Genomic DNA, 18,134 nt, shown 5'->3' with positions numbered 1-18,134 from the left:
TACTAACAGGACCAGGTCTTCTTGTTTCTGTAGCCTACACAGATACATACATATCAATATGACCGTGCATACAGTGAAGTGATGCATATTAATAAATGAATAGAAACACAAAGATAAAACCCAGTAGTAGCCTAGCTATTTAAACCCAAATGCGTTTTACTAACTCAAGCTACAACCACTGAAACGGTTCCATCTACCAAATATACACGAATATAACTAAGGATTAATTTCCAAATCCAGAGAGCAGAGAGTTTAATAAAAAATCAAACACCGTAGTTCAGCTCAGATCAGCAAAAACTAACACCATTCAGAAGTACGCCTAACGGTCCTGTGGCCATTAACCTGCACCTGGGAAACCCAGAAAACCCGGAGCGGATCCCTTTAATTAACCGGATCAGAGTGTTGTAGCTTGTAATTCATCAATTTCCCATATTTTATTAGCTTTTTATATTTATTACTGATGTGACTCCCTCGTGGTACAGACTGTATGTGTGTGCTTACCGTTTAACGTTCCCGACAGGTCCAGTCCGATCCAGATGTTTCAAGCCCGGACTCCAGTCCACAGTTTTAGGTGCTCCTGGATCGGCACATCGCGCCTCGCTGTTTGAAAGCAGAGCGGTTACTCAGTTCTCTCGACTGCAGCCTCCATTTATCCCCTTGTTGCTGAACGCTGTTAGTTACTACATGTAATCCTTTAAGATTGAACTCCTACTGGTTTAAATGAGGCGTTTCAGTCTGTTCTTCATAAATTACTGAAGTCTTTATCCGAGTTGTAATTTACATTTCTGTACCTCCTACTTGTGTAATGCTGTCGTCACACATTTAGTAGTCAAGTCAAGTCAAGTCAAGTCAAGTGGGTTTTATTGTCATTTCAACTACATACAGAGTACACAGTGAAACGAAACAACGTTCCTCCAGGACCATGGTGCAACATAGACAGTGCATACAAGACACAAGTGCAACACAAACAAACAAGTGCGGACAGACAACACAACACAGTACAGACCAGAGAATAATAATAAATAATGACGGTAGTGTGCAAGTTGTGCAATGTGCAATAAATAGAGTCCAGTGAGGTAGTAAAGTTATTAGTGCAAATGCTTGTGCAAAAAATGCTTCCCATGTTATCTGGGGTAAATGGTTGGAAAGAGAGAGAGAGAGAGGGAGAGTGTACATGTACCAGAAAGACATCAGTTCAGAAGTTGAGTTGTGTTGAGGAGTCTGATGGCTTGGGGGAAGAAGCTGTTGCAGAGTCTGGTCGTGTTGGACCGGATGCTGTGGTACCTTCTTCCTGATGGCAGGAGGGAGAACAGTCTGTGTGAAGGGTGGGTGGAGTCATCCACAATGCTGGTTGCTTTGCGGATGCAGCGGTTGGTGTAAATGTCCATGACGGAGGGGAGAGAGACTCCGATGATCCTCTCAGCTGTCCTCACAATGCGTTGGAGGGACTTGCGGTCAGAGGCTGTGCAGGTCCCAAACCAGGCAGTGATGCAGCTGCTTAGGATGCTCTCTATGGTTCCCCTATAGAAGAGGGTGAGGATGGGTGGAGGGAGACGGGCCTTTCTCAGCTTCCGGAGGAAGTAGAGACGCTGCTGGGCTTTCTTGGCTGTAGAGCTGGTGTTCAGGGACCAGGTGAGGTTCTCCGCTAGGTGGACACCAAGGAACTTGGTGCTCTTAACGATCTCCACAGAGGAGCCGTTGATGTTAAGCGGAGAGTGGTCCGGTCTTGATTTCCTTAAGTCAACAACCATTTCCTTGGTCTTCTCTACATTCCAGTGAAGGTTGTTGACTGTACACCAGTCTGTCAGCTGCTGCACCTCCTCTCTGTATGCTGACTCGTCGCCTTTGCTGATGAGACCCAGCACAGTTGTATCATCGTATTGCTTAGTATTTACTTCAAAGCAATATTTCACTATTTTAATTCCATAATTAACATTTTCCATTAGTGTGACATTTTAAATCAAGACACTGAGATTATTCTACAGATGAACTCGTTTCAGTTCAGTATCAGAAAGAAAAAAGGCTTAAATGATTCCTACCTTGTCTGTGTCTGTGTCTGACTGGTGTCTGATGTCTGTGTTCTTCTTTTATTTGCCTATGAAAATTCCCAGTCATAATGTACCCCTCCCCTCAATCGTGCCCAGAATCAGCCCTGGGTGTGGACTTCTGTATCTGGGACGAGTCTGGTAATTTGGGTATGAATATGAATGTGGGTAATTTGAAGTATAACACAACACAAACTCCTCTGCTTTTCTGGATGAATGGACAAAACCTCCCACAGACACACTCCAAAATCTCGTAGAAAGCCTTCCACAAAGAGTGAGAGCTGTTAGAGCTGCAAAGAGGGACCAGCTCCACATTAACGTTTATGGATTTAGGATGGGATGTCATATAAGCTCCTGAAGGTGTAATGTCTTCCAACTCTTTTGTCCATATGGTGCACTTTCCAAGGATGCTTTTTTTAACCCATATTTGATTTGATCATATATTACAGTGATTGTGTTTTTATTGGTACATTTACCTAATAATCAACATGAGTGTACAGCATCAAATTATAGAATAGGGGACCAATGACCATCAGATCAAACACATTTTTACAGAAACCTCATTTTTTATTTGCATTCAAAAAGCATAAACTCATACATTAATAACCCCATAGAAACCCACACAGACACCAGTTGAAGTGAAAACAATTCATACAATTCTTGCAGAAACAAAAGCTGAGACTGGGTGAATATAAGTAAAGAAAATAATTTCCACAACAACACAGACTGCTAAAACACATCAAGATACAGCAACAGAATATTTCAGGACTGCTAATCTACAATGCAGTGTGTTAACACATGGTAATATTAATCAACAGCATTATCATAAAAACTGCTGTACAAATCTAATGCACTGCATTCTGCTTCCTGTATTTAGCAGTAATGCGTCATGTACTTTCAGAAGGAATGATAGAATAAATCATATTTTTTTCAAGCTGTGTAGCAAACGAAACATTTCATCAATGTCATCTTCAACATCCTTTTGAAGATCTGCCTCTTTTTCAGATCGTAACATGCTCTCATTCCTGTCATCCGGAGCGTCTATGTGGCATATTGAAAGTTCTGTATAGTCTCCAATATCTTGAGCTCCAGGCTGGATTTCATTGAGTGCAGAAGCCCTGCTTGTCTGGTTATGTGTCGACGGGCTCTGTGCATTGCTTACTGGACTTAATGCCTGTTCCACTGAGTCATAAGAATCATTGTTACTTTCAGTAATGCTGCAAGAGTCCACAAAACTCTTAAAAGCAAGCTCAAGTTCCAGTCCTGACTCACTGTCACTACATGTTTGTATTCTCATTTTCTGTGCCAGTGACGTTGCCTGGTCTACCGCGTTGGGTGTCTTTGGTGTCTTAGCATGTGTACAGTAAGTATGGTCATTAATAAGACTTTCTTTTCTTGGTGTAATCTGGGTTTCTGGAGAAAAGGACATTTCCCACATTAGTTCATGTCTTGAAGTGAATGACTTTAAAATCTGAGTCTGTCCATTAGAAGTGTCAGAATCAGTTTTACATACAGATGATGTGTGACTCATAGAGATTAGTTCATCTTGAAATGTGCTGTGCAATCCATGATCTTCATCATCTTCATGACTGGCACTACTGTAATCTGCAGTTCTGCACTCCTGCAGTCTTGAGTAGTTGTCCAGGTTGGATGTTTGGATCACATGGTTGAACTGTGTGGATGAAGTAGAGAGGTCATCAGTAAAAATGTCGTTAGGAGACTTTATAAATTGGGACTGGACGCTCCTCTGGATATTTTGAGTAGGTGAGGTTTCCTCTGTGAGTTCTGGATGAGAGCCAAACGGAGAAAGAGAATGGGAATTGGGAATGAGTGAAATGTGGGCATCTGATCTGACAAAATCTCTTTCTTCTGGATATTCAATAATTAGATTTGTATCAACATTCTTCACAGATTTCAGTAATTTCTTTTTATGCCTTCGATAAGTCAGAGAAAAGTTGGGACGTTTGGATCTGAGTGCAGAGTCTTGCTTCGTTTTTCTGTGTTGTCGTTTTGGGATTAAGAGTTTTCTCAGAGCTTTTATGGTTGATGCATTATTGGAGGAAAGCAATTCAGACACAGTTGCCTTCACTCTACTCATAATATCAGGCTGATCTGTGTCGACATCTCTATTCATGGGACACAGCTGTGTTGATTTAACATCTGTGTGACTTTGGACAGACTGGATTTCTGTCTTTTTGTCTGTTTGTGGTGAAAACTGAGAACATGCACTTGGGTTGAGTGAGTAACCACATATTCCAGTTATCAGTCCGTCATGATTTTCTTTACCATATTTCCAATCAGGTGTTGCTAATGAGAATGTGGACTCATGGGATTGTGTTTGGAACATTAAATGTTTTCTCACTTGACAGAAATTGTTGACTGAATAACTTTCTTGGAATATCAAATTGGTTTTTCTTCTGCTTGTCTTTACCAGGGATGGGGAAAAACACTTGTATTTTCGGGGCAACCCAGGAGTTCTCTTCTTACTTCTTTTTAATTGGCTTGACTCACCCAGTGTCCCCTCCAGTGATGACTTTACTGGTGTGATATTATTACCTTGAGAAAATGGTGATCTTCTCTGCAAATGATCCTGAGATTCTTGGTGTTTAACTTGTCCTGACTGCAAAGGTGTACTTTGGAAATTTCCACTTAGCACATGCTTTCTTTTTTCCACAGCTGGAGTGCCAATCAAGGACACACACTCTGGATTGAGGGAGTAATCACATAGTATAGCGGCAGCTTGACTGGACTTTAGGCCCTGTTTAAAATGGTCTTCATAGCTGATATCTGCCAGTTCATGATTCACAATGTTCATCTCTCTTTCAGATGAGGACTGACCTGATTCAGAGGCAAGGTGAGCATGGTTTAAGTGCTCACAGTATTCAAAGGAGTGTCTGCTTAAGTCCACAGCTGTTCGCTCATATTTTGTATGATCTTTCTGTCCTTTTGACTCAGAGAATAAGTCTTCTTGAGGGTTTTCCTCATCGTTCAGTGCATTGAGCTTATCACATTCTCCAAGCTGCTCGACTTCTGTGTTATGTTTTCCTTTTCCAGCAGATGGTGTTACACACACAGAAATACAGCTTGGAGTGAGGGAGTAGTCACACAATTTAGGAACAACTTGGTTGAATTTTGAACCAGTTTTTAAATCTTCACAGCTGATATCTGCTCTCAGTATTTCCTGACTGAAGTTATTGTCACTTACAGTTGCCTTCATCTGTAATTCAGGTGAGGGTTCACACACTGAACTAGTAGAGTGTGGAAGATATTCAGAGAAAGGAGTATTTAAATTCAGAGGTATTAAAGGGACACTTTCATCATGTTCACTATTCATCTGAATTTGTAATTCTCTTTGATTTATGAATTTGACTCCTTTGGGTTCTGCCTCTTCTTTGAGATCAGTTAACTCCCTGGGCTGCACCAGGCTTATATCAGACATAGATCTACAGATGCTTGACACTGTGGCAGTGTTGACTGAAACGTTGTTGGCTTCTAGTAGTCGACTAGTTCCTCTTTTATTAATGTAGGTGTCCTCAGGAGATGTGTACAAAGAATGTTCAACCCTAGCTGTAGAAACTGATGTTTTGTGATTTTTTGACTCATTACAGTACTCAGAGTCAGAGGTACTGTCCATGCTGTCTAACACTGATACACTGCTGTCTGGGGTGCTGATGTGTTCATGGTAGTCTGATGAGTTCACAGGTACAGCAACAGGTGAAACGTCCTTCTCTAAAGCAATATTAGATGAGCCATTCTCATCTAAATCAGTGACATGTGACACATCCTTGTCCAGATCAACAACGAATGACAAGTCTGTGTCCAAATCAGTACTTCGATGACCTTTGAGGATGTATTCAGATACCTCTAGAGTGTCTCTAGGACTCATGAATTTGGTGATTCTGCTGTTGTCTTTGCTGCAAGTGGAATTACTCATAACCGTAGCTGCATTACTTTTGTCATAGAGGTCACTTGTGGCTTCACTTTTGACAGTGACTGACATGTGGGGTGAGGCCTTTTCACTTGAATTTACATCATCATCTGCTGAAAGATTGGAGCTGTCATCACTTGACTCAAACACACAGGGTCTTGAAATGTGTGAAATCTTTCGTCTTGTACCAGAGAAGAGTGTCTTGAAGCATTTGTATTTCCTTGGAAGGCCAGGTGTTGTTGTCTCTTGAGTCCTGCCTCTGGCTTTTTTGAAACGTTTTCTGACAGACACATTTTCACAAGTTTGTTGCCTTGTGAGGTGAGATTCAGCTTCTATTTGCTGCTTGCACATTTTCACAGTCTCTGTAATGTGCATTCTTGCCATATCCACCTCAAGATCTTCACCTTGACTGGCAGTGAGCAGCTGCCCATGATCTGAGACCCCACATACGCTTGCAGCACCTAAAGTACTGATACTCTCTCCAAACACATCAGTGATATGGAGGATTTTGGCACCCTGTTTCTTAAGCTGCTGCTGGGTAGATGAGAACTGAGTCTCCTGCAATGTCAGCATTGCCTTCAACTGGTCTTGTGTGAAGTACCGTAAAGGATTCTGTTCATCTCCCATAGCCTGTCGAGTCAGTGAGCCTTTGAACAGTTGCCTCCGGTAAATTGTTTCTTCCAAGGTGCCACAGGTAATAAGACGGTAAGTCGCAACCTCCTTTGTCTGCCCTATTCGATGGGCCCGGCCCACAGCCTGTGCATCTTGAGACTGATTCCAAGATATGTCAGCGAAAACCACACTATCAGCTGCTGTGAGGGTCAGTCCCTCTGCACCCACACTAGTGGTAAGTAAAAGGATGTTCTCTGACCTCTTTTTCTGAAACCTTTTGACAATTATGTCTCTCTGATTAATGTTCTGTCCATCAATCCTCAAAAAAGCATTCCTGCCCCATGTTGTCTGTGTCAGAGCATCCTGAATGATGTTGAGGATTTGAATGTAATTAGAGAAGACCAGAACAAAATTCCCATTTGCTGTGAGCCTTTCCAGCAGCGCCAACATGAAGGCCAGTTTCCCAGATTTGGCTAAATGAACCCCACTCACTTCATGGCCCATGATGCCACTGTTTAATCGTGGGTGTGTACAAACAGCTATCAGAGAATGGATGGACTGAAGTGTCAGACTAGACGACTCATCAATCATACTGCGATAAGCAGCCTCCTGCTCAGGACTAAGCTTAATCCATACAACATACTCCTTTTTCTTGGGAAGTCGTAGCACTTGCTCAGAGGGTATGTTTTCTGGCAGTTTGTGATCATCAGGGTCTTGAATCTGGTCTTTTCTTCTCCTGAGTAAGAATGGCTCTGTAATCTTTTTCAGTGTCTCCTGGAGTTCCATTCCCAGAGCTCTCTCTTCAGGTCCTGAATCAGCTTCCATTCCTTTTGTGATTGGATTTTCGAAGCTGGCCTTGAATGCTTTGTATTTTCCCAGTAGGCACGTGTCAGAAATGAGGGAGAACAGCGACCAAAACTCCTTCAGATTGTTCTGAATTGGTGTGCCAGTCATGAGAATATGAAACCCAGCTGAGATTTGTGCTGCAGCTTTGTGAGATTTGGAAGCAAGGTTTTTGAGCTTGTGAGCTTCATCAAAAATCAAGCAGTCCCAGACAAATGGCATGCCTTTATAGGTTGTGAGTTTCTTGTTGTGATAAATGAGTGTTTTGTAAGACACTAAAATGATGCCACCAGTCTTCTGCAAATGCTTCAACTTTTTTGGAAGTTCTTTCTCAGTGTGGTGATAAGAGACCACATTAATTTTTGGGGTCCACTTTTCCAGCTTGTCTTTCCAGTCAGTCATCAAACCAGAAGGTAAAACCAACAAGGCATTCTTGAATTCTTGAGTGTTCATGATCATGCCATGCAGAAATACTATGACCTGAATAGATTTTCCTAAGCCCATTTCGTCAGCTAAAATTGCTCCATTCCGACTTCCCTTTGCTTTACTTTTCCCATTTTTGTAAGCATTAAATAGGAACACAATACCATCACGCTGGTGAGGATAAAGTTTGGTATTCAATTTTGTGTCACATAGAGCTTTAAGGACATCATCTGGGTTTTCCTCTTCCATGTCTGTTTCATGCAGTTGTTTATTGGATTCCATGATAACTGGAAACAGGTTTTACCTTTAAAAGTATGGAAAAATGAAATCATATAATCATATATTATAGGTAGCAGAAAGAATCAGCGCATTCATGTTTACTCACCAGATATTTTCTGATAAAATCTTCATGTTAGTGGCAATTGGATGAGAGAAGCAGTCCTTCGAGACTAAGAAATAACCTGTGGAATGTTTATATGTAAGACAGAGAACCATACTGTATCTGCTTTGTTATTCAAAAGTCACTGATAACCCAGAGGGTGAGGAGAAATAATGTAAAACTTTTAAAATTCATATACACTTAAAAAATAAATATAGTATAGCTGGTTAAATTGTGATTGAGCCTGAAAACGCAAGCCATGTGCCATGTGCCATGTTTCAGACGTTTGACATTTTTGGTCAAACATAATAAAACAAAAACAAAAGGTTTACTGGGTAAAAAACATTTAAAAACAGTTTAAAAAAACATGTACTGAGCTGACATGATATTTAAGTACATTATTAAAAAGAAAAAAGTGCACTAGCAAGCTCAGCAAGCTATCATTATTATTATTATTATTATTATTATTACTACTATTCTTATTAATAGTAATCTTAATATTAATAACAATAACATTAGAAAGAAAGAAAGAAAGAAAGAAAGAGGGAGCAAGAAGTGCATACGTCATTCACTGATTCAACTTTTGATGTAAATCCACTCACTCAGATCTAGTTTTACAGAAAACAGCCCTGTGAACATAGTCTTTTAATTAAGCCATTTTGATCTCTAATGCATAATCTCAAGAATAAAATAAAAATGAAGTGACGTTTTCATGTTTTAATGGTTGTGTTAAACATAGGTTATCGAGTAGTGCGTGGTGTGATGACCAATGGGTAGTACTGGATAAATGAGTATAGTTTCATTTTAAACTGATATGAAGTTTTGTGCTGGAACTATAGTGCAAAAGAAAAAGATCTATGAGATCTTTGTAACAAGTACAGGTACTAGATGAAATTGTATGGAGTAAAAAGTAGTAAATATACAACATTTTAATTAAAAAATAAGTACAAATACTATATATATATATTGTGTCTGTTCAAAGCAGAAGCTAAAAAAACAAAACAGATCAAAATCACTGATTCAGTATGATCAAGAACAAAAGAGAAAAAGTGATGCTTACCCGAGTTAGATGGTCGATATGATGTGTCTGTTCAGTATAGCTCAGTGTAGCTCCTCTGTTTTATTCTTTTCCTTCCCGCACTCACCAGTGCCTGGTAATTTACCCAAAACAGGAAACCGAAACCAAAAAACGAGCATCTTTCAAACCTTGTAACGGTCCTGTGGCCTCACAGAAACAGAAACAGACCACAGTGTCTAGGAATTGTAAACCTATACAGTACAGATTATAGTGTAGATTTGAGTTGTTTACAAATGACTTCAAATGATTTTAACGGACACTGGGGGTTTTAGGGGATTTCCTTCTGTCAGCTCGAAACCTCACCATTAATGTGCATGGCTCTGGACACTCCTTCCTCAGATCAAAATCAAAAACTACCCACAAGTTTACAATTTACTGCCTACTGCCATCAGTCAGCCAATGGACTATAATTATTCTGTCTGTATTGTCAGTTGTTGTGAATTATGACAAATCTAGTTTAAACCTTGCTTTAATTTCAGTATCCCAATGTTTAGGCGATCATCTTTGTGAACTCCCTGCCTTATGTATTTTTGACCATTTGACTCCTGAGGTGGGGAGGTGGAACACCAGGGCCATTCATTACATATGGCTTTGTTACCCTTTCCAGACTGATATTAATGTGGTGTTGGATAACTTTGCTCCTTTACTACATTACATTTTCATTTAATTTCTATTCTATTTCTATTTCATTTTTGTTTGAATATCTGAAACAATTAAGTGTGGCAAACATGCAAAAACAAGAACTGGCACATTCTCCTTCATGGCACTGTACATGACAGATACAGCGCAAGTAGGGATATATTACAATCTTTCAGGTTATTGTCAACAATACAACATTTAACACCCCCTTGATGACTGAAACACAGACACAAACAAGTCAATTCATGCAATGTGTGAACTGTATAGGCTTACAATTCCTAGACAAACCCACATCTTTACAAACCCAGGTCTTTGTGTAAAATATTTTTACCTGAAAGAACTGTTAAGTTTCATATCAGTAGCATCCAGTGTTTAAGTATATGTGAAAGCACATGCGAACGGTATAGACTTACAATTCCTAGACAAACCCACAAATCATATTGAGATATACATATATGGAGAGAGAGAGTTCGAGAGAAGAAGAAGAAGAAGAAGAAGAAGATGTCTGTACTTTGGAGTGAATGGTGAGAAAAAATAGTTACATACAATTATTATAATAATGATGATCTCTCATGAAACCTAGTCTTATGAAAAACAGTGCTGTCAGTAGAGGGCAACAGTGTTTCATTTACAGATCCTTCTTCCTTCTTATCAGGGTTTTTATATAGCTGTTTCAAACCCAGGTGAGCCGTGCCTACATAGTCCATAACAGTCATATATCCATCTGATTCATTTTAATTTGGCTCTAAATGTAGCCCACTCTTTTGATCAGCTACACAGCTCCCTAAAGCAGCTTAGTGAGAAAGACAGAGTGAGCAAGAGTGTGTGTGTGTGTGTGTGTGTGTGTGTGTCAGAGAGAGAAAGAGAGAGAGAGAGAGAGAGAGAGAGCGTGCAAGAGAGAGAGACAAACAGAGAGAGAGAAAAAGATCACGGGTGAGAGAGAGAGAGAGAGAGAGGTGTGTGCTTTGTTGAACAACCTGAAGATGGTAGGCAGCCTGCCCTGAACTTTAGATTGGTTATCCGATGTGTTGGATTAAAGAAATATTTAGCAGTTGCTCTTTTCAGATTGATAGACTAGAGACTCTCTCATATTATCTCAGTTAGAGCTTCACAGGACAAACCAGAAAGGATTTAGTTTAGTGTGCACCCTGTTGAGAACCGAGGACTTCCAGTGGACTAGGCTTCATTACTCTGTCTGAACAAGATAAACTGAAGGTAAGCTTTCACAATGTCCATATGTATGTTACCTTCTCCACCTCTGTTACTCTCCCTGTTTTAAAGATCATAGCTTATGGAAATTAAATGTATCAATTTGTTTCAATGCAAATGAATTTGGTGAAAAAAGTCCCTTTGGCTGTGACATTTACATACAGGATGGAAGTGTTTGAGGCATCGTGTGCAAAATAAATTCATAGCTGAAAAAATTAAGTGGCATATTTTGTGATAACAAGTCTCACTACAGGCTTGGTATGATGGATGTGTTTTTATTTGTGTATATGGGAAGAATTTAATAGTTTGACGGTTGTGAGTGAAATTGCAATTTCATCCTGTGTATGTTTGATCTGGAAAATTGTTAGTGAATGCACCAAATGAATGAGGCAAATGTTTTAAATGTGGAGTGGACGTTTCTGTGTTAGATTTCTTTTAATAAGTAGCTCTGGTCTGAGAAACTGATTGCCACCTGGGAAATGGTCCTGAACACTGTCCACCATTCATTCTTCCTCTGATAACCCCAGTCAGAGGAACTCCACAAGAGAATCATAAAGAGAAAGTTTTTTCACCAGCAATTTGTTGGTACGACATAGGGTAACTTTTATTTCTTCAGAGCAGTTATCTGTGGAAAAGGTGAGGAGAGCTGTTAGAGGCTGTTTTAGTCAGCAGCTTTCTAATTGCTACATAATGTGCCCATAAAAAACCTGTAAATCTGCACCTCTGTGGAAGTGGCCCATTCAGTGGCACCACGCTTTGATCACTGGTTTCCTAGCAACATCTAGTGAAGCTGCCCCTCCTCCTTTCATGCTCTCTCAATCTTCACAGGTTAGCAAACATTTAATGGTCGAACATATGGTGTAACGAAGTTCTGAGGACATCAAAGGATCTGTAATGATGTGGTTTATCTACTGTTCTAGACTGTTCTAGACGGTTCTAAACAAAATGCAGCAAAATGCATATGCATATGTAAAAGGTTTCCTGTGGTTTCTTCAGGTGTAAACGTGATTCCGTTGGCCTGTTTCAGTGTCCTGGAAACACTTTTGAGATCATTTGGTTTCACAGGTTTAAGAATAGCAAAACTCTCAATATTTCCAGATAACATGGTCATGAGGGGCCTGTATGGTTAGCCCAACTGAGAACCAGAAAGTTTTGTTCATGGGTTCCATGCTGGTGTGGATGCCCCTGGTGGGGCCAAGTGATGGGACCAAGACGGCTTAAACATATGTCTCATTTGGGTTGTACACTACACATGTGGCCTAAAGGGGACCCATGTGAGATTAGGGTGGGTTGTAAGCATGGGGCCCATTGGGGAAGTCCAACTGGGTTCTAGTTACAACACATGTACAAACCCACTCAGAGTCAAAGCCCACCTGTAACCAACCTAACCCACGTTCCACCCATGTGAGCCCCACATGAGCATGTTGGCTAGGTTGTTTGACTTGTTTCATTCTCTTACTCTTACTTTTCTTACTGCTATGCTTGGGCTGTACCAACCGAATTAAGGTTATTAGGACAGTTATTAGACCAGAGTGTAGATTATATCAACATATAAGAGGTATGCTTCTTGTATATTTCATTTTTGTCTTCAAAGAAAGATTCCCTTTACTGAGCATGCATCCAGGGAATACATGCACAGAATGTTGGTATGGCTGGTTGGATCACTGGTTAGACCAATGGTTATTACCATTGACTGTAATGACAAATGGGTTAGACAAAGGAATCAACATATAGACTATATATACTATATGGACAATAGTATTGGGACACCCGCTCATTTATTGTTTCTTTGGAAATCAAGTGTATTAAAAAAGAGTTATTCTGGTTTTGTTGGAATGACTGTCTCTCTAGCCTCAGTGGAAGGCTTTCTACTAGATTTTGGAACTTTGCTGTGAAGATTTGATTGCATTCAATGACAAGACCACCAGTACCGTTAGAGGTCAGGATTCCACCTCATCCCCAATTCCACTGCTCTACAGCTGAGGAGCTTTATTCCACTCTTGCCCAAGCCTACCATTAACCATGGTGCCAAATAGGTTAATGTCTTATTCTATTGGCTTTTACTTTAGAAGAATATTCAATTAGAAGGGGTGTCCACAAATATTTGGACAATATAGTGTATATAGGGTAATAATTTTTGTGTTTATGATTATGATGTGATTTATGACTACCTGCTTATAGTTGCAACATTCATTCACATAACTGCATTCACAGAGCAGAATCAGAAGTTTCGTGCTGCATCAGAGTAAATGGGAGCTGGTGAATCCAGTTAAAAAAAGAGCAATATTTCACCAGACATCTATTTGCATACTAGCCTGCCACAGGTGCTCAAGGCTGCAGTCCTAAATTTCCCAGTCAAAACGCAGTCACACCCAGCAGCAACGGCAAAAAAGAGCAGAAATTTGGGAGAAAAAAAGATGGCAGTCAATTAAGAACATATCAGGCATTTTCAAACCCAGGTATGTTTTATAGCTATATGAGCCAATATGAATTTGGATTTAGAGAATTCATCTCCATGGTCAACAAAGGTAACACAGGCAGTCAATAATGAAGATATGCAAGCTACTCAGTTCTGCAGTAATCTCTTAGTTCCTCCAATTGTTTTTGTTTTTTTTTTTCGATCTGATCCACTTAACTCAATTTATGAAGACTGGAGGTCAGGATTTTAATTTCTGAGATTCATGAAGAGACTCCTTTTGAATAATTTGTCTCCGTTCAGAGAATGACAGAGGTTATGAACACACCAGAACACACAAGAGGTGACCTGGCTGTGGGTGGAGCTTCTGGAGAGGAGGAAATCTCTTTACAGGTCAGTGCTACTACCTGTCACTGCATCAGCCAATCTGTTCAGACATACCACTCAATCATTTAGAGATTAATTTTCATATACAACGCTGTGTCCAGATCTTCCCAGACCTACCTGAGCGCCACCCAAAGCTGTCGAAGCGTCTGCCCTCCATTGTGGTGGAGCCTTCAGAGGGAGAGGTGGAGAGTGGAGAACTGCGGTGGCCTCCCGATGACCTGAGCCGCACACATACACACTGTTCAAGAGATGTCTCAGAGGACCCTGCTGCACAAACCCAGATAACAAATAAATGTGAAAATACAGGTGTGGGAAATCTTTGTGGGCAGGAAGATACGTCTAGAGTTTTGTTTATAGTCAGAGAGTATCACTACAATATTTTCACAAGGTGCAGGACTTCAGATCAGCATAACCCTCAATACAGTTAGTAAAATTTTGTAATGTGATTTTTCTTAGTTAAAGGTGCAATAGAATGTTTTTATTCAGTATATTAAGTTGTTATTTAAAGTATAAATATGACGGATGTGACATAATGCTCAGATGTGTTTTCACAAGCTTATTTACAATGCTAGAATTTATGCCTCAGAATGAATCATGCTGTTTTATTCCGGGCTCGAGTTTAAAAAATTATCTCTGTTTTATTGGCTGATTTGTGTTACTGCAAAGGCTCACAGGAGCCACATAGCATAGCTTAGCTTAGTTTTTAGCACTGTAAAAACACTAATTTTTTTGGGTTGCTGTTCCTCGTATCCTCTCACTGTCCAATAGTCACTGTGTGCTGTTAGCTGGCAGAGGAGATTGTAGTAGGATTTTTGTTAAGGTTAGCTTTTAGCATAGCACAAATAGTGACTCGCTTCACCAGCTTCCCATGGCACGCAACACTCCCATGGCCTTTTTGCATATACCCCCGAGTGGTGCTTCAATCTTAGTGTTAGTTTTAAGCCTTTTTAGCCTCACTTCCAATTTCTCTTGAATTTCCCATTGCATTTAGCCTCAAAAGGCTTTCGCTAGCAGGTTGGGTGTAAACTGCTGTGCAATGGTCTTGATGTTTTACTTATGTGGGTTTGGCTTTAAGAAAAAGGACAAAAAGTGTTTGAGGTTCACAGTATGTCACTTCTGTATACCACGTTATTCAGCAATAGCAAGGTAAATCCAGTTTTCTAGGGCCCCTTTAAGTCTATGTTGTCTTTGGTTTTATAGTAGTTCTCAATACACAGTAAAGGTGAATTAAAAATTCATGTTCCATCAGCTGCACACACCATTACACACATACAGTGGATGAATTCAGGATTATTCATCTTTGTCCTTGTTGCATGAGAATATCTGTGTGTTTTGAATGACATTCAACCTTTTTTTGTTTTTCATAGATAAGATCCAGGAACACGATGACTGAAACAACATGGACACATCTGGGGCAGCTGGGCATGACTAAAACTCAATAACCTGTCATTGTCACAAGTGTCAGTTTTGACACCCCTCTCTGTCTCTCTTCCATTCATGCCTCTCTGTCTCTCTCTCTCTTTTGCTCTCTCTGTTTGTCTTTCTCACTCACTCACTCACTCACACACACACACACACACACACACACACACACACACACACATACTAGTTACCAGTCTTAGGCACTCTTGGCCAAGTGTCACTTTTTTTTATATCGAGACAGACATAAAACGCGTCTTTTCAGCAATCATAAATGTAGCCTGTGCAAATGTTTGTAAACCCTAAGAATTGCAAAATATCAGACTTTCTTTTTTTTTTTACAATGTTTAGACCTTTATTACCAAATCTGGCCTAAGGCATGTCATCAGTTGTAATTAAGAACTGTCAATCAAATCAAATGACTCTTCGAACCTTATTCGAAAACTTAGCAACCATGGGCGCCTCTCAGCATCACTCTAAAGATCTGAAAATGAATGTAATCAATGTCCCCTAGGCAGAGGGGGCATACAAGAAGAAAGCCAAGCATTGCAGCTTGTGGTTTCTAAAGTGGGAAGTTCTTACAACTTCCGTTTAAAGTATGCCATACCAAACGATTGCTGTGGGCTGACGAACTCTTTGGCTACAATTAGCAAAGGTTTGTTTGAAGAAAAAAGGAACCACATTGCACAAACAAACGTCCTTGCTAACTGTAAAGCATGGGGGTGGAGCTATGCTTTAGGGTTGTACACTGGTAATATTGCACAGGTGGAAGGAAGAATGGATTCTGGACAAAATGCCAGCAAGTCCTGAGGGCAGATTTTAAATCATCTGTTAAAATGCTGAAGCTGAAAAGAGGTTCTAGAAAAGGATAATGATCAAAAATACACATCTAAGCCCCAGGAACTAACTGGGGAATGAGTCTTCACAGTCCTCTGATCTAAACATCATAGAAACAATATAAATAGACTACAATGAAGATGTGCCTTTTTATTTTTTATTAGTATTTATTTTTACATCATTAATTGCATTAAGATTTGTTATAAATATTGTGATTATGTTTTATTACCTGCAAAGGTTTTGTTTACTACTTCTCAGTAAAAATATAATTTGGTCAAAAGTGCAGTTGCATAGGACTATGTATACAGGATGGTAAGTGCCACATATTCTAGCTTACTTAATAGCTTTTTTTGTCAGGTTTATAAGCAATGCTGTTTTTATGAAGAAGATGATTCCATTAAGTTGTATGCAAAATTTTGAGTATATATCTTTGGGTAAACACGTTGATTTCTAAAGGGCAGTAAATACAATGCTTAAAATGTTAAAGGAGTTTAAAAAGTTAATGTAGTTTCTAAAGTGGGAAGTTATTAAAACGTCCGTTTGAAGTATGCCACGCCAAACAAGTGCTGTGGGCTGACAAGGTCCCACTCTTTGGCTACAATTTAAAAACAATGTACAAAAGATAATGCACAGATACTTTATATTTGTGTAAAATAAATTTGGGAAAGTATCAGAACTTAATTAACCTGTTAGGTCTTTATTGACACTTTAGGGCTGTCTAGAAGAAAGTAACCTCTTGCCAACTGTTATGCATGGGTTCGTAACAATTATGCTTTGTGGTCCTTGTGGCTGCAGTGGCACAAAAAACACTCTATGGGTAAATGGAACAATGGATTCCACTTATTTTGGACTGACAGGGTCAAGAAACTAAAGCAGAAAAGATGACTTCTCCATCAGGGCAATGATCCAAAATAGACCCAAAAGTCACTAAACTAGAGACATCCTGCAAGTAAGAGTGAGCCATATTTCCAAAAAAATAAGAATATGAAAACTCTGGCTGGCTACAAAGGTTGTTTTCAAGGTGGTATATCTGAAGGTGTATCTGAAGTATTGACTTAATAACAAGTGCATGTACACAAACCATATTTTTTTCTATTTCAATATAAAGTAACTGTGCATTAACATTTAGCAAAATGCTATTTAAAAAAAGATTTGCATGCTTCTGGTTGTAGCACACTGCCAAAAAACACATCAATCACAAGTATTAGCATCATAAAAACACATAGTTATCCAGAAATATTTAGTGTTTTTATTAAATATTAATATTTTGCTTTGAAGAGGCCAAGAAGGGTCCAGTGAATACACTTTCCAGTGGCCACTACAAACATCTTCACATCATCATGTGAACATTATTTATCACTCAAGCACAAGTGAAAACTTTATGTAAGGAGACTTTATCCTCTCTCAGTGCCATCTTGCAGGAGTATGTGTGTGTACTGGCTGCCATGAAACTTCATTGAAGTCCTCTTGACAATCACTCTGCATGTATGTGTATATGTGTGTCTGTGTGCAAGTCAGAAGTCTCTCTTTATCTTTAAAAACTCTGCCTGGCCACTGGAAACCTTTCGCAAATACACACTGTAAATATATTATATATGATATCAGATGTAATTGTTTTTTTTTATCATTATTTGCACATAATTAGAGCTCATGAATGAGAATTTGAGCGCCAAATTGCTCAAAACACATACTAATGTTATTTGACCTGCAAATGAAGACAGCAACACAATCACTTATTCATGTACAAGTACATAAAAACATTACATGTTTGTCTGTAAAATGTTTGTTTTAAGTTAGTGAGAATAAAGATTGTAATAGGAAATCAACTTTTATTTTCAAAGGCATGTTTTCCCAGTGAAGAACAGATAATATATTTATATTATACAGCAGTAACCAGTTTAATAAATATTTGAATGTTT

At 39.4% G+C, this 18,134-nt stretch overlaps 1 protein-coding gene across 1 annotated transcript; it reads left to right on the top strand.

The window, feature by feature from the left end:
• Positions 1–11,077: 11,077 nt before the first annotated feature.
• LOC140554102 (protein LBH) lies at positions 11,078–15,519 on the top strand. Its single transcript, XM_072676919.1, has 4 exons — positions 11,078–11,162; positions 13,876–13,965; positions 14,061–14,265; positions 15,327–15,519. The coding sequence occupies exons 2-4, from the start codon at positions 13,879–13,881 to the stop codon at positions 15,350–15,352; spliced, it is 318 nt and encodes a 105-aa protein (XP_072533020.1). The 5' UTR covers positions 11,078–11,162; positions 13,876–13,878; the 3' UTR covers positions 15,353–15,519.
• Positions 15,520–18,134: the final 2,615 nt, after the last annotated feature.

This window comes from Salminus brasiliensis, chromosome 4 (assembly GCF_030463535.1).
Source record: "Salminus brasiliensis chromosome 4, fSalBra1.hap2, whole genome shotgun sequence".
Classification (NCBI taxonomy): Eukaryota; Metazoa; Chordata; class Actinopteri; order Characiformes; family Bryconidae; genus Salminus; species Salminus brasiliensis.
The sequence above is the reverse complement of the archived record's forward strand: the minus strand, read 5'-3'. Positions and strand labels throughout refer to the sequence as shown.